Genomic DNA, 16515 nt, shown 5'->3' on the forward strand with positions numbered 1-16515 from the left:
TTCAGTGCAATAGTGAAAGTGCAGCGCAATACAAACGGGCAAAAGCTTTGGAAATGATCCACCACCATGCTGGGCAGACCGGGGAGGTGAACGGCTTTGGTGGAGCAGAGCAGCGGGTGGCGCACACAGTTGCCGCAATCACAATAACTACAAAGATCAATACAATCAACCTGCATTTCTCCAAGTTCACTTAATATACAGCTGCCCATCACTTGCGTGGCATGTATATGATATTGCAATCACCTAGCAGACGCGGACAGAGAGATGTTGCTAGATAGTATGTAGTGAAGTGAGAACTCCCCTTATTATTAATTATACATTTAAATAATGTACTCACACGCATACTCATCAGAGAAAAGCACCGCATGTTCTCACACGCAGACTAATACTCTGCAAAATAACACTGTGCGGACTAATTCGTTTCCACATATAAGAAGCATGCCAAGTCTAACTATTGCGTAGAAACAGTAAATTATTAACAGATACTGTCCCTGTGAACTAAATCTGTCAAGTTTCGTAGATGCTGCGCTATGCTAGGATGGCAGATATAGCTCCCAATGGCGTTGCCCACATTCTCACTTCATTTTCTTCATGAATGGCCCGTTCGTTTTGGTTTTCATGCATTTGTCCAATTCTAAGCCTTGTATGTCAACTGTAGCTCATCACTGTTAAATGAAGAGAAATACTGCTGAGGAAGAGCTTGGGCGTGCAGCATAACTGGCACATTAACAATACCCCCATGGAAAACTCCTATTGCAGGCAGGTGATGCCCAGCGCTATGCTAAATTGTAAGGCACATTTGCGTCATTAGGATACACAGCCTGCCAAATATAGGCCTTAATGCACTCGGTTTTGGACTTGTGGAAAAGGAGTTGACGTCACTTCAACTACTTACTCTGTCTCTACTGATAGTAGTTATTCGCAAACAGTTAACGACATTGCATGGGTTTGTAGGGATGATGTGAGTACCGATCATCGGCCAGAGCAAAGCAAGCACACACCTCACTCAAATCAAAACTGCCCCGGCGCTCCTGCGTGCGCAATCTGCCCCCTGCAGCCCCCCACGCACCTCTGCGGCTGCGCAAACTGCACAGCGCATCTGCGGGCTGCCCCCGATAGCCCGCTCAGTAAAGGGCAACTGTTCAAACAAGCGCACAAGTGTCCTTTCACTGACATCCTGATTCACGTTTTATTCAGTAAGAGGAAGCTATCAATGCATGCAAAGACTGCGGCGTGAAATAAAGATGCGTGTCGTGACAATGTGCAGAAAGCGGAGTGTGACGCCGCGCCTGTTCCGATTCGGATGACAGACACCGGAGGAACCAGCACCGTTTTAAAAAGTTTCACTGCAGACATTTACCTACTGCACTTTGCCTTGCATTTCAAACCGGTTTGTTTTTGGTGACGGAGAGGATGCGCTGCCCCGGTGCGCCGCTCTTGCTGGCGCTTGCCTGGCTCGCACAGGGCGGACTCGCCTTCTCGGTGGCCGGACAAGTGGACACCTGCGAGGCCAACGGCAGCGTCTATTACGTGGGCGAGTGGTACTTCCCGGACTCGGACCACTGTACCCAGTGCGAGTGCACCGCCGAGGGGCCGGCCTGCGCCCGCAGCCAGTGCAGCGCCCTGCCCGCCGCCTGCATCCACGTCAGCCACTACCCGTCCGACTGCTGCCCGCGCTGCGAGAAGATCGGCTGCGAGTACCGGGGCGACGTGTACGAGCTGGGGCACAACTTCCAGGTAAACGACGCCTTCATAGTCATGCACCGGGATGGATGGTACTTCAATCCCACAGTTTCAGTTCATTGCAACTTATACCCAAAGTGCAGACAGAGGGAACTGATTGATCGGCTACTTCATCCATCCAGTTATAGACCTGTTTCAATGGATCTGCCCAGTTAAATGAATATGATCAACCTCATTGTTGAACCATTTTCTCACTTTTACCTTACCTTTGCATCACATTCCCCCAAAGATGATATCTAATTTAAACAAGAACAAGCGGTGTGTAAGTGTGTAAGTAAGCATCCAGCTCGGATTCCTCCACTCGTTTCTCTTCATTGCATCTCTTCAGTTCAGAGACAAATGACACGTGGAACTGATTTTGCAAATAGTTGCACATGAACAGTGTGAAGCAAGTGTTTGGCCAGAGAGGTTGCAAAAACAGTCGTGCAACTGTAGTAAGGTCTTGTTTTGCCAGGTCTGGGGTTGGCACTGTGGCGCGGCTGCTCTGCAGGATCTGTGCGGTTTGCTCTTGCGTTGCAGCACCTGCACCTGCACCTGCACCTGCACCCAGAAGGAAGTGAACTCTATTAGTGTTGTTTCTGCAGTTTGGGATTTAGGTGATAATTGTCTCAATGTTGGGTATTAAGAAAAGGGGCAATAAAGTTCAGTTCCCAGGATGTCTGTCACCCTGTTCTTTGATGGGTATTATACTCACCCAGTTTCACGAAAATGCAGTTCAACTTCAGAAACTTGAATGGATTTCAACCATTCCTATCAAACGTACAGCTGCCTGAATAACCTGGTAATGGATGAATGAATTACAAGTGATTTGAATAAATGTGTTCAGTGTGCCATCTGCTGGTGAAATCCTGAAGTTGCAGTGTTTTCACAAATACATTTAATTTAGCTGGAAAGCAGAGTAAACTATACACTTCTATCTACTGCCTGAAATAAATTAAATAACCTAATATTCAATTTAAATTCAAATGTTGAACTTCTACTAAATAGCTGTGTATTTCATGTATTTTTTAAACTTGTTGTAAAGAGATGGAGATACAATATACTGCCTGGAGTGGAAGCAACCATTAGGCCTAGGCCTTAAGCCGTGGAGCCCCAGAGATTTATTTTCTCCTATAGCAATCTGCCACCCTGTAGGGGTTTTTGTTTCTCTCTCCTCTGTGCCTAATGGTTCATTTGTTTCTTTTTGTTTCTTTTCAATTTGTACCCAGTGAAGGGTGCTATATACTAAATAAATAAAAAATCAAGCATTCAATAGATTAAGAATATCAGGGTACTTAACTTAAATACACAAAGGCCATGCTTTAGTTAAATGTACCCTTATTGTATTGTGATCTAAAGCCATTTCGATCAATTCAATTGACCTCAAAGTATGGGATCTCCCCTCACATCTGTGCTTTATTATGTGAAGAATGTACCACTGAGTCCACTGACTGTGCAATCATGATGCTGTTAAACAAAAACGATTAGGTTCTGTATTGCTTGTACTGTACCATGTTCTCCTGCCGTTAAATTACTAGTGGGATTATTGTAATCACCAGAAATGGCTGAACAACTCTAAGCACAGAACTCCGACACAAAAATAACTCCTCTTCACGACACATCAAAATCTTAATGTGGCTGTTGTACTGACATAATACGCACTACAAAGCAAATTAAATTCTGCAGTGTTGTATAACATTCCTTCGTGTCTTCTTAAATTAGTTCTTGAGTAAATACAGTACACAAAACTGCTCTACAGGCACAATTCTGGGGAACTATTACAGACATGTGCTTTATTGGTTATAGCTGCCTGCAATTGGATTCAGTTATTATTTTTAATGGGAAGCCCCTGTAGGGATAATTACAGGCCTCCGATATATTCAGCAGGGAAGAGGACTATGGGGCATAAATTGATGGTATTCTTTACAGTCCATTTAATCAAACCTCGGTATCCATAGATTACCACGCGCGGAGATGGTGTTAATGTGCCTGATTGTCAGAACTTAGTGCGATAGAAAATATAGTTAATTGTTTATACTTTTGTTGGCAGCCTCTTTAGTTTGTCTGGTTGTTTGTGTTCAATCAAATTAAATTCATACCAAGTCTTTGCATGTTAAACTATGCCTCTGATGTTCTGCTGCCTAATCCACCTTTCTTTTGAACCTCTCACCTGCTACATAGTAGTAGGCAGTTGGGTTTAACAGTAGAATTGGAGGCATCAGTTAAGGGTGGAGATTGTTTTTGGGGTTTAGGAATTACACTGGGGTTAGCCTTAGAAAGGTGTTTGGAGAAAAAATTAGATTAGACATTTATAGAGGAAGTAGGAATTTTGCCTTTTTGAAAGTAACCAAATCTAAACTATAAGCAAGCCCTCACTGCACCCCAAGGGTGTGGGAAAACCCTAAGGCGAGGCAGACTGTGTTAAAAAATATATTATGGAAAATCTATTTTGGGGAATAAAGCATTACCAAGCAACATGAACATTAACCAAAAAACAAAATACACCAGATCTTGTAAAGCAACCACAGGTATCCATTTTCATGCAGTACAAGTTAAGGAAAAAAGAAAAAGAAATCCATTTAGTCCCCTTTAATTAAACCCTCAAGCAATATTGCACTCACGCTGAGAGCCACAATCAGATTTCAGTTTCTCAGTTTCAATTAGAGCTGCAGTTAACAGTCCTGGTTTCTGTCTCACATCACTGTGCCCTGGGAAGTGGTTTCTCACTGTTATAGAAACTCAAAGAGAGAACTGTACTGATGGCACTGGGGAACAGGTGGCTTATTTTTATTCATTACCTGCCAAAGGTGAGTCTATACGCTTAATAGTATTTACAAGATGCCACAGACAGACACTGGAGAGTACAGGTGAGAGGCAGCCATCTTGTTGTTTTCCTAGTTTCAGACCAGTCTTCGCATCCTCATTTTAACTGTCTTAATTGAAGTTAATCTGCAGTTTGCCTTACTTGAAGTCAATTCAGTTCAGCTGCTGAGTTGGTGAAAGTAAACAGGTAGTAGAAAGGTGATTTAGTCAAGAACTAGCAGGAATTCTGTTCCAGGTGGAGCCAGATGGAGCCAGTTAGGTGTCAATTGGAGGCAGGTAGACAAAAGCTACTTAAAGCAGCCGTTGAGAAAGAGCTGCGCTGTTTCTCTGAGACAAAGTTTAAGCAGTTGACTAGGGAACATGAACCAAGAGACTAAAAAAACTAACATTTAGAAGCTCACGTGGCCACTACAGTGTCAGGTTTGCAGAATGATTGCCTTCCTGGATGAACACATCCTAGAAGATTTCATTTGTGAGCGTTGTCAGCATGTTGAAATCCTAGAGATTGAGGTCCGTGATCTTGAGGCTCAACTTGTTGATCTGCGCTGTATTAGTGATATAGAAGTATTAGTCAATCAGTCCATGAGAGAGATGGTGTGCACAACAAAACCTAGGAGAGTTGAGACCTCAGAGCTGGACAGCGTAGAGAACTGCTGGGTTACAGTAGGTCGTAACCGCAGAAAAGGCCCACACAAGCCTTAGAAACATCCCAAGAGCTAGAAATGCCCAACAGGTTCCAACTGCTGGACACCGAGTTGGACAGTGACAGCTCCGAGGGTGATGGGAGGGCAGTTGAGCACCAGAGCACAATGGGCCAGGGAGACCGGCTGAGATTAGAAAGTATAATACGTGGTTGAAATCTTGGTGTAGAGAATAGGGGTTTAGGTTTATGGAGCATTGATCTTTCTTCTGGGATAGATGGGACCTGCACAAACTGGACAGTCTACATCTAAACAGAAGGGGGCTAATGCATTGGGAAAGCGTATTTGCAGAGAAATTGAGAATCTTTTAAACTAGGGACCAGGGGGGCAGGGAGCACTGACAATGGGAGATGTTCTACTAAGGAAACAAAACCAAGGGAAACTACTAGTAGGAAAGTGTTTGTACCTCAATGCCAGGAGTATAAGGAACAAAATGTTAGACCTAGAAGCCACAGTGCTGGCGGGTGACTATGACGTTGTAAGATCGTGGCAGATCGTGTCTTACTAATCTATTAGAATTTGAAAATGCAACTGCAGCTGTGGATCACGTGAAAGCATATGATATGATATACTTAGATTTTCAGAAAGCTTTTGATAAGGTTCCACACCAAAGACTGATCCTCAAATTGGAAACTGTAGGCATTCAGGGTAATGTAAGTAGATGGATTATGAACTGGTTGATGTATAGGAAACAGAGAGTGTCGATTAGTGGAGTCGCTTCTAACTGGAGTGAGGTTGTTAGTGGAGTTCCACAGGGATCAGTACTAGGGCCTGTGCTTTTTCTAATCTATATTAATGATCTGGACTCTGTGATAGTTAGCAAACTTGTCAAATTTGCAGATGAAACTAAAATAGGTGATACAGATACAGATCGGCAGATACAATCTCTACAGCACAGGCTATTCAAAGGGACTTAGATAATATTCAGGTGTGGGTCAACACCTGGCAGATGAAATTCAATGTGGACAAGGTATTACATGCAGGTAACAAAAATGTCCACTATAAGTACACTATGGGAGGAATAGAACTAGATGTAACGCATGAGAAAGACCTAGGAGTCTATGTGGACTCCTCACTTTCTCCATACAAACAGTGTGGGGAAGCAATAAAAAAGGCAAACAGGATGTTAGGGAATATTGTCAAATGTGTAGAATTGAGAACAAGGGCAGTGATGTTCAGACTGTACAATGCAAAGACTGGATAGTATCCTTGGATCACTTATTAATGGACACCAAACAAGCATGATGGGGCAAATGGCCTCCTCTCATTTGTAAACTTTCTTATGTTCTAATAGTGAAGTCTCTGTGTGGTCATGATAAGCAGACCAAAATCAAATTCAGTTATCAGGAAATGTATTAATTTTGATGGATAAATGTATGTATACATTAGCAAATGGGTATTATTGCTTTTAGAAATGTTTCTTGATCTCTGAGCTACAAAGTGCATTATATATACCGAAAGAGTGTGCAGACCTAAAAGAAAGGTTCTACCTACCTACAGACCTGAAATAAATCTATATTGCATTGAAGGTTGGGTTTAATCCAACACAGCTTCAGTTAATAAGTATACTATATCACACAGGATGTGAGAGATCTTATACCCCGTTTCCACTGTCCACGCTTAGGTGCACCTAAACATGGCTGCCTGCGTTGGCATTTTTGTTAGGTACAGGAAGTGAACATGAGACATCACATTCATGGTCAAATCACATTCTTGGATTTGCTTTCTTAGGCGCTTTCTTACCAGACATTAATAAGCGCTCTAATGTATCATCTTCCCAAGGTAAACAAACATTAATTATTGGACAAAAATAAATCTATTGCATCTCTTGGATCAATAGTGGCCGCCATTATTGTAGTTACAATTTTACAATGCAGTGACGTTGCGTCTGCTACTTCAGTACTTCCACCTAGATCAGTTTAGGACTCAACTCGTGCGATACCTGTACCCCCTGAAACTAGTTTGAGCACAGGCAGAGGTGCACCTGAGCCACAGTGGAAACGCCTGGACTCTAACGGACAGGCCGAGGTGCACGTGGACAGGCCACTGGAAATGGGGCATAAGAAAATATGAAGTAGCTGCTTTAAGTGGTGCTGGTGGACCAGGAGGGGGCGCTCTTCCCTCTGGAAACACATGCCCAGAACAGTGACCGGCTGTTCAGTACAGGATTTCACAATCTGCCCGACCTGAATTCCAGCCTGTAGCATAATTGACTAAGCTTTTTTTCACTTGTCTACCATATCTGCAGTGTAGTTGAGGTGCTGGAGCAAAGTGGCTGTCATATGCCACCCCAGAGGGCACTGCACTGCAGCGAGGGATGAGTCGAGTACCCTATTAGCTCTTGCTGTAGGATCCTTCTCTAACTGCAGCAGTGACAGTAACAGCGGCTCTTCTGACAGCTTGTCCTCTGTGCCCTCTTGCAGCCCTCCGAGTGTGAACAGTGCACGTGCGACTCAGACGGAATCGCCCGCTGCTTGGTGGCCGACTGCGCCCCCCCGGCCTGCGTCAACCCCGTCTATCAGAAGGGAAAGTGCTGTCCTGAGTGCAGGGAAGGTAAGGGAGGAACACGTGCTTGGAAAGTTACAAGAGCTTGTGTTTAATGTAAAATATAATATAATGATCGATAAAGGTACAGTCACTGAAAGGCTGTACTTGTGACGGAGTCGGCCACAGATTTCTTGAGCTTCATGTTTCTTTCCTTTTTTCCCAAATACCAGGACCAAATTGCTACGCCGACGCTTCCCAGACACGCGTGATCCCAGGAGGCGAGGTTGTGTGGATCGACTCGTGCACCAAGTGTCGCTGCCATGACGGGCAGGAAGCTGGCTACTGGGAGGGCAACCGTGTGGCCAAGTGTATGCAGGTGCGCAACTGCACCCTCGACGGGCACAACTGAGGCGGCAGTGGGAAACCTGCTGAAGCGTGAGAGTATAACTGGGACTTCAGAGGGTTCTTCTTTTTTTAAGCGATAACGTTCGAGCAAAAAGATGCATCGGTAATCGCTGTCACACTAATGGTATCAAACCTGTATGAATTAGCTCTGTTTGTTGTGAGAATTCAGTTGCGGGTTAAAGAAACACCAGGCTTCATTTATTTCTCAATCATTGACATAAATTCTGTTATTTCCATCACCTAAAACTAACATATGGTATTATACATGCGCTGTCAGTGGTACCATTTTTCATCCTGCTGACAACATCTGCTATCTTCAGAGATAAAGATAAATGGCCTTTTCTTACCTTTTTTTTTTCTCTTTAAAGAAAAACAAAATCTATGAGGTACAATGTGTTTGCTTTTGTTGCACCCATCCCCAGCGCATAATCACATTCGAGGGAACAAAGCATCAACATTAATGACAGAAGTCATCCGTCATCTTTCTGAAACAGTGAATATATGCATGAAATAATAGGGAATAAAAGTTTATAAGAGTAAGAGTAAATCACAGACTCTCCCCAAAGATAGAAAAACTCACAATACCCAATCTCTGGGCATTCATTTTGTGTAGAAATAGTCTGCATGCCGAACAATGATGCTAACACAATGTTCTGCCACAACGGATCATTTATTACCCAGTTTGGGAATGTCTTTTGCAGAATTAGGTATAATATCAATTTATATGAGCTGCTCCTCACTGTCAGTCATTGTCATCATTATTACTGTAAATGTTGATTAAAAGCAAAGAAAGCTGTCAAAACCATTAGATATTTGTAATGTAGAACATTAATATTGGTTTATTTAAAGTAAAATACTGTAAACGGCTCCATGCTGGCATGGGCTGCTCCACAGACAATTGGCTGTTATAATCCAATCTTTCATACATCTCTCTTAACAGATCTGTTCATAATATGTTATTGCAATATAGTCTAATACATTAGAGATTTAGTTAAAATATAATTATTCACTTATTTGAAAGCTACATACAAAAATATGTACTGTAGATCAACCTGCATTTAGAAATGGAAGCAGAATTTTATATTGGATCTTTTACATTTTTAACCTGTAAATGTTAGTTAAATTAAACAAGAATTAAAATAAGCTACTAGTTGCTACACGGATACTTTTTGAATGGGACAGAAAAGGTTCACTTTATCCATCATCTGGGAGGAATAGCCTAACGGGGGAATAAAATTAGTGTCAAATTAAAATGCCCGTTCCCTCATATCCTCAACGATCGAGACAGAACTGTGAGGTAAAGGTAATTTGTTAATCTGTATCCTTTGTGTGATTTCATATTTAGAATTGACCCCAGGTGTACAGTCTATATTCTTCATTAACAATGAGATCAAGTATCTTGTACTGTACTGTGTTTTAATGGTACTGTCTCCACACGACTCGCCATTCAATGTTTAACTTTCAGATGATCACTTATCTGTAACACTCTGGTCACTTTACTTTTCATTTTGTAGTTAAGCACTAATCTGATCGTTTTGGACACTAAAAAATAGGCTCATCACAATGATAACCATCAATTATAAAAAAGGGTGTTTTTCCTGTATTTTCAGCTCTGTTATAATCGTGAGAGGGAAAAGTGGGTAAAATAGACGGATATAGCTTCTTTTCTTGCTGTTTATTTGGTTTGGATGAAATTCAGTTTAAAGTGTTTCCTGTAGTTTTGCCTGTTATGTAAATTATTTCAGGCTTACTTAAGAAATATATAAAGGTGTCATTTTCTTAAAATAGCCATATTATATGTATGATAAACTTATGATCAAGATCAGTTACAGTGGTTGATAAACAAATGACTTACTTTTGTACAAGAATACCTGGAAAGATGGAAAGAAAACCATATTGCAGGAGAGTTTTGCAATTTACAATTTTGATCTCTTGATCTTCATTTCTCTGTAGATCATACCCTTCAAACATTCAATAACTGATTTTGTAATAACTTTTAAGTCAACGAATAAATAAACAATATATATTTTGTCTCTTATTTATTGATTGTATACAAAAAGTAGGTTTGATATGACATTATGCATTCTATATAAGATTTTACATTTTCAACATTCAATGTACAAAACCTAGATAGATACAGTAAATTCTTTAAAATGCTCCCAGACCCTTAAGCCCAAGGCAATCCGTATATGTGCATTTGAAAAGAAAATTGTCCTCAATTTTTTTGTTTGTTTGTTTTACTCAGGAGGAAATGGACAAATATTCTACTGATAGAGCTTTGAAATTATTATTAATTAATTATTATTATTAATAACAACAACAAATTAATGGATGAAAAGGGAGGTGGGGTGAAATGCTTCAGAAAGCAGTAGATGCAGAACTGGGTCTCAGTAACAGAAAAATTTCTAAAATGATAAGAAGCAACACATTTACTACGTGGTTAGCATCCATTTTGTTTGCTTTCATAGGATATAATTAAAATCAATGGTACATCAGATACAGTTGGCGGGGAAAAACTGCAGAGACATGTACTGGTAAATTACTTTTCATTCATACTTCAAATAATGGCAAAATAAGTATGCAGTCCATATTTTCCAGTTAGTTATCCTACGGGCACCAAACAAAACTCAATATGAGGTAAAATAAAGGGACGTCTGGAAAGAAAATGGTTGTACATGTGTCAAAACAGTCTTTCATTGGAAGAGTACCAGAAATGTATGATTTATTAACCATGAGACACCCTCTGATAGTGTGTATAAAGAAATAAAAAGTGAATTAAATGTTACAGTAATTAAACGTGGTTTCCAAAATCAGATTTTCTCTCCGCTCTAATACAGGTATAAGAATGTGCAGTTGACGGGCATTTTTGGGGTTGAGATTAGTTTGATATAAATAATTTGTAATACAGGATCGACACAATCCAGGTTTAACTGCACAAACTAGCCAGACATTGTTTTTACATGTTACCGCTACACATTTGGCAAATCTTGGCAAGGAAACAAACAATATAACAAAACACCAAAAACTAAAACCTATCCCCCAAGTGGTACGAATGGCATCGCTGTGTTTGAATCAGAACGGCTCTGCTGTGAACATCTTACAAATGCTGGAGCATCTCATCCTTGAAGATAAACCCAAGGACTTCACGGGAAATGGCCATGCCACAGTCAGCTATTGCAATAAAGACGGGACTTTTCCCTAAGATTAGCACTTAAAAAAAGAAAGAAAATATTTTAATCAGCATTTTGTGCATTAAGTCAATTAGATTCAGAAATGTGCCATATAAAAAGGCAGGGTATAGCACGCTTTCCCGGCTGTGTCCTTGAATACACTATCACTAAGGACTCCCACAGAAGACAACATGTTGAGCATTGTGACATTTCAACCAATCAAATCAAGAAACTAATGTCTACATTGTGCCCACAGTCATCTCTGCAAAAAAAAAAAACACCTAACTTTAATCTGTTCAAGGGCCTTTATATTAGCACTGAGGAGGTGCAACAAGTATGCAACACTTTCCAACAATGACGTTACAAAATGACCCATTTAAAATGACAAAGTACTGCACCATGCTGCTCAATCTGCGGTGCTACAGAGATCACAGCCAGACTCTGACCAAGGGAAGCACCCCACCGCCTCCCTGTCGCTCTGCGGATTCGAGCTCCACTCCTTAATTCATCTCCTCTGACTAACAGCCTTGCGACAGTTTTCAGATTGCATTTGCTGAGAGACACCTGTGGCAATGGTACTCTGATACGAGTGAAAGACGGGAGTTAACAGTCTTATTTGGCAAGAGCCGGCACAGTCCTGGCACGTCAAATCACCTGCTAGTGGACAAATTGAGTATTTCAGAGCATGTTGAGGGAGGAATGGGAAAAAACCCAGAGCTCTCAAAAGCGACAGTCATTTTTCTCAAACGTAATGTAATCGAAAACACGGCGGGTTTGAATGACTTTATAATAACAGTATGGATTAACAATCAGAGGTTTACTCTGATTAATATTACAGAAGTATCATGCCAATCAATATCACAACAATAGAGACAGAGTTCAAAGTGTTATTTTGGAAAACTGCAATAGCCCGTAAAGATTCAGGTTTATTCATTCGAATTCCACAGCAATGAAGGCCATAAAACACCAACACCATTTTTTTGAATTTATATTAATTTATATTAAAGCAGGGATACCATGTTTTAGTATACAGTAGATAGACAGAAATATGGACAGCGTTATCAGTATTAGTGATACTGAAACAGTTAACTAAATACTGGATACTTAAATATTGGCTTTTCCACTGCTAAGCAGCTTAAACCTTATATCACTGAAATCAGACTATTTACTTGCAGGGATAAAAAATATACATAATATAAAAATTGTGCACGCTCATAAACAAAGCATCAACTTAATAAATATTTGTTTTTATTTTAATCATAGACCCAAACCTGTTCAGTTATATTTCATATTTGTTTCTAAATTTTGCTTTTATTCATCCATTAATTTATTTATATAATGCTTGTGATTGATTTGATAAAGTAAATGTATAATAAAACTGGAAGTATTTAAGTAGAAGCAATCTATTCTCTATTAATCATCTACTGGTGTATAAAGTTGCTCTTTCCTTGTGAAAACATATTAAATGTGTGAATAATTATAAGAATAATTATAGTAATAATAATAACACTATGATGATGCTGATGATTATTAAAACATTTAATTTCCATAATCAGGGGACATAAACAAGCCTTTAATTCATAAAAAGATAACACAGCAGCTGTGTTTCTCAGGTAATTATGAAAAGCCTTGCAGATTAAGTAACAAGCTGACCCTGACATTGGGGCAAATGAGCCTGGGCACAGGGGGGGTTCTGTGAATTTCATTAAGGATAGAACATAAATAAACCATTAAATGTGATCAATATTGAAATCCCTTTACAATCCAATATCTCTTAATGTTTCACAGATCTGCTGCTTCAACAGTTTCATACATTGGAAAATACTCACATGAATTCACCTCCGCTAAACCAAACCTTCAGCAAAGTCTCATTACATATTTTCATGAAGGAGATTTGCTTTATAAACGGGGCCTCGTACTGAAAAGGGTGTTGAGAGTCTAGTGCCCTTTCCAAAGTACATGTCCAGGAATGTCTGAAATACTGTCAGGCTGCAATTACTGTACAAGGGTCTGAAATTTCTAGATGGTCGATTACTCGCCTATAGTGGTATATCCTTAACTTGGCAGGGATTTGTGCTGGATTTCTCGGACGCCGTTCTCCGACACTGGGAATTAAACAGCCTTGCTCTTGCAGAAACACCGGTTGACAGGCAAACCTACACACTCACTTTCTTCCAGTGAACAACGGGCGACTTCACTCCAAGGTCTAAATCTATAAAGAAGGGACAGGAGAACAAACACAAACTCATCTCTTGTCCACTCTGACCTCCAGGCCACCCTCCTTCAATATATTATAGGACAAATAATAAAGTCTTAAATTATATCTATATTTTAGTATATGATCCAGCCTTTTTTTGGTAAGAAATTGTATGGGCTGTCTGGTGCCTGAGACAATATTTTTAAACCAAATATGTTCCAGGGATTTTGGGAACTTAATAAGTTACTTTCCATCCTGTCTTTAAAACTAGCTCTGACAGGGAATTAATATGTGCTTTACAAATTGTAACCTGGAATTCAATCACCTAGAATTTGAGGATTTGTTACCCACTTTGAGTAGTCTTTACCACACAAAAGTCATTAGATTCATGATTAAAACCATATTTCTGGCTATAGATATGTTTATCAATATGTTTCTTGTGGCCAAGGGATTTTAACGTCTCACACACAAATAATAATACACAACTACATTTAGTTTTTTTAAATACAGTGAAAGAATCCTTGGATTTCCTATAAATGAACTATGAATGTAATGTTATAAAGAATCTGTTATGATATGAAAACAGCATCGTTTCAATGATAAAAATAAATGTACTCAAATAGTTACTTTATGGAGCTGATAGATAGGAGTAATGACATAAAATGGAGATAAGAAAGGGAACGAGGAAAGAGGCAAAATGTGGAGTGGAACAAATTAAAAAAGGAAAACAAGCATTCTTTAAAAGGCTCTTAAAACTAAACCAAAGAAGAGAAAAGCTTTTTTCATTACTTAAACTGTTTCGAGCCAAGCCAGGAAAACCGTTAATAGTACAAAAGAGAAAGGTTTCCACATCACTTCACTACACACAGGAACATTAATAAAAAAATCTCCCAGAATGCAGCATTCCCAATCTTGCCCCTCATAAAAATTCCAAAGGCATCAGTTTGGTGTTTAGGCAGTACAAAAAAGAAAAGAAAAGAAATAAAGTCTAAAAGAAAGAAGGCGTACTTAAGACGTTTAAGCAGTTTTGTTTGTTAAAATAGTGTCATAAAATGGAAACAAAGAAAAATATAAAAAAAGTATCTCCGCAAGTAATAAAATCCATCCAGAGCTGGCTAATGAGATCCATTGTCATACAGTGTGTTGTGATTCCATTGAGTGTTATTAAGTACAATCAGTCCATCACTCAAAAGTCTTCTGAGTCTCAAATGCCGAGGGGGGCAACAGTCTTTTGACTCCTGTAAGAGAGCCATTTCTAATCATGCTTCAGCAGCATAGCAGTGTATGAAAAAGGCCTATTCAGCCAGTGTTTCTGTGTGTGGCAATTACAATGCTGGTCAATTGGGCTTTTCCAGTCTTCCGGCCTTTTAATATTCCTCATCACCAGCCCTGTAAGCTTCACTAAGTCTTTGGATCAGTGCTCCGCTTCCTGGCAGATTGAACTCCTCATTTGAAAACCTGTCAGTTTTCTTGGGCCGAATCCCAGATTCAATGGAAAAAGAAGTCAATTCACAAAGGCTTCTGTTGAACACTTTTCAGAGATATTGAGCTCCTGTCCTTTGTCTATAAAAGTAATAATGATACCAGAAAAAAAAAATCTGTGTTAAGCATCTGTAGGTACACATTCATTTTATGTGTGTTTTTATTTGTGTGATATGTGTGTCTGTGTGTGAGTGTATGCATGTATGTTTGTATTTTTTGTAAATAAAATTTGCTCCAAATAGAAACAAATAAGAGTCTGGTCTTGGTGTTATGCCCAGGCTGTTTTTATACACATACATATTAACATTGTGCAAAACTACACTGACAAAATATGACAATCTAGCTGCTCATTGTTTTTTTTTCTTTTTTTCTTTTCATAAAAACAAAAAGTTGATAAGAGTCTGCAATGCCTTTGATGATTCATTTTGATGTTGTACGGCTACAACAGAATACAGCATATGCTCTGTAAAAAATATAAATAAATACATTGAATCCAGGATCACTGCAGTCAGGCTTTACTCACTGTATGACAAGCTTTTTATTATTAGGTTTTTTTAGGAGGTTAGTTTATGAAGACAGGCGTCACAAAGAGAGCCAGACCTGGAGAAGAAAATCAAAGTGGGGCCTTGAGGGGTCTTGTGAAGCACATCAGTGCTTTCTCACAGGGGCCACGGGGCCCCGAGGAGTGAGATCTGTGGACGTTGGTTAAGGCTTCCCTTTCTGACTGGACCTGTGGCAGAGAGGGAGAGAAGGGTCCTGCCAAAGTGTTGCCTTGTGTGTGTGTTGGGGTGTGTGCGTGTATAGGTGTGATGGGAGTGAGGCGCTGCCCTATCCTCTCGGAGGCCGGGGGGGAGGTTTGCCGATCTCCACAGAGACGTTTGTGTAGAGAGGGTATTTTGTGACCTGGACAACACGGTACTGGAGCGAGGTGATGCCGTCCCGCTTCATTGTGTTCTTTGTGTTCTGAATTTTGTTGAACCTGAAAAATAAAAGTAAAAATAACAATTACTATTATCGTACAGTGCAATTTAACCTTTTTTCTTCTTTCACTATTACATTTTATAAAGTGATCACCAATGGCAACACAGTAGTCCATTGATATACAAGTCCTTTCATTTTTCAACAGAAACTAAAGCTGTTATTATGTGATGCGTAAATTAGCTTTCTGAGGAAAACGGTCTTAAATGGGCTTGAATGTTTTGTTGGGAATCTGTGACACAGCATTGTCCCCTGTGTTTGTGACAAGTAAAGGTGGGAAATATGCTGCCATCTTTTACTGGGCACCACACTGCAGTAAACCTCAGAAAACCTGCCTTGAGAGGAGAGACTGAGGCACTTCCTGAGCTGGGAACATCAAGGTGATTTCTGTCATTTACTGGGATCCTTTAGGGAGGAGCTGGACAAGTTTCATGGATCAATAAGATACTTGCAACCAAACAGGCAAGCTGGACCAAATGCACACTAAAATTCACAGAATGGTCAACAGATGGCACTATGAATGCATTACTACCATTTAGTGTCTGTAGAA

The 16515-nt window shown here is 40.0% G+C and overlaps 3 protein-coding genes across 6 annotated transcripts in view; 1 reads left to right on the forward strand and 2 right to left on the reverse strand.

The window, feature by feature from the left end:
- ccdc24 (coiled-coil domain containing 24) overlaps window positions 1-2130 on the reverse strand; it is a 38773-nt gene extending 36643 nt beyond the window's left edge. Inside the window, exon 1 of one of the 3 annotated variants that reach the window (XM_066691805.1) lies at window positions 1950-2130. The gene's annotated coding sequence lies outside the window, so the exon portion shown is untranslated. The remainder of the gene's footprint in view (window positions 1-1949) is intronic. The other 2 variants (XM_066691804.1, XM_066691806.1) reach the window with 2 other exon arrangements.
- Window positions 1087-10164, forward strand: LOC136714360 (von Willebrand factor C domain-containing protein 2-like). Its single transcript, XM_066691809.1, has 3 exons — window positions 1087-1737; window positions 7670-7799; window positions 7964-10164. The coding sequence occupies exons 1-3, from the start codon at window positions 1414-1416 to the stop codon at window positions 8140-8142; spliced, it is 633 nt and encodes a 210-aa protein (XP_066547906.1). The 5' UTR covers window positions 1087-1413; the 3' UTR covers window positions 8143-10164.
- The window catches only part of b4galt2 (UDP-Gal:betaGlcNAc beta 1,4- galactosyltransferase, polypeptide 2), a 118668-nt gene continuing 112313 nt past the window's right edge, over window positions 10161-16515 (reverse strand). Inside the window, exons 7-8 of one of the 2 annotated variants that reach the window (XM_066691808.1) lie at window positions 15891-15966; window positions 10161-13520 (exon numbers count right to left, since the gene is read on the reverse strand). In XM_066691808.1, coding sequence (XP_066547905.1) covers window positions 13515-13520; window positions 15891-15966 — 82 coding nt within the window. In that variant the 3' untranslated portion in view covers window positions 10161-13514. Of the gene's footprint in view, window positions 15967-16515 lie in introns of both variants that reach the window. The other variant, XM_066691807.1, reaches the window with a different exon arrangement.

This window comes from Amia ocellicauda, chromosome 19 (assembly GCF_036373705.1).
Source record: "Amia ocellicauda isolate fAmiCal2 chromosome 19, fAmiCal2.hap1, whole genome shotgun sequence".
Taxonomy (NCBI): Eukaryota; Metazoa; Chordata; class Actinopteri; order Amiiformes; family Amiidae; genus Amia; species Amia ocellicauda.

Bases quoted from the DNA above. Each gene is read 5' to 3' on its own strand.
- LOC136714360 (XM_066691809.1), top strand. From the start codon at position 1,414: ATGCGCTGCCCCGGTGCGCCGCTCTTGCTGGCGCTTGCCTGGCTCGCA. The intron at 1,738-7,669 runs GTAAACGACGCC...GCCCTCTTGCAG, and splicing joins AGCTGGGGCACAACTTCCAG to CCCTCCGAGTGTGAACAGTG. The intron at 7,800-7,963 runs GTAAGGGAGGAA...CCCAAATACCAG, and splicing joins CTGTCCTGAGTGCAGGGAAG to GACCAAATTGCTACGCCGAC.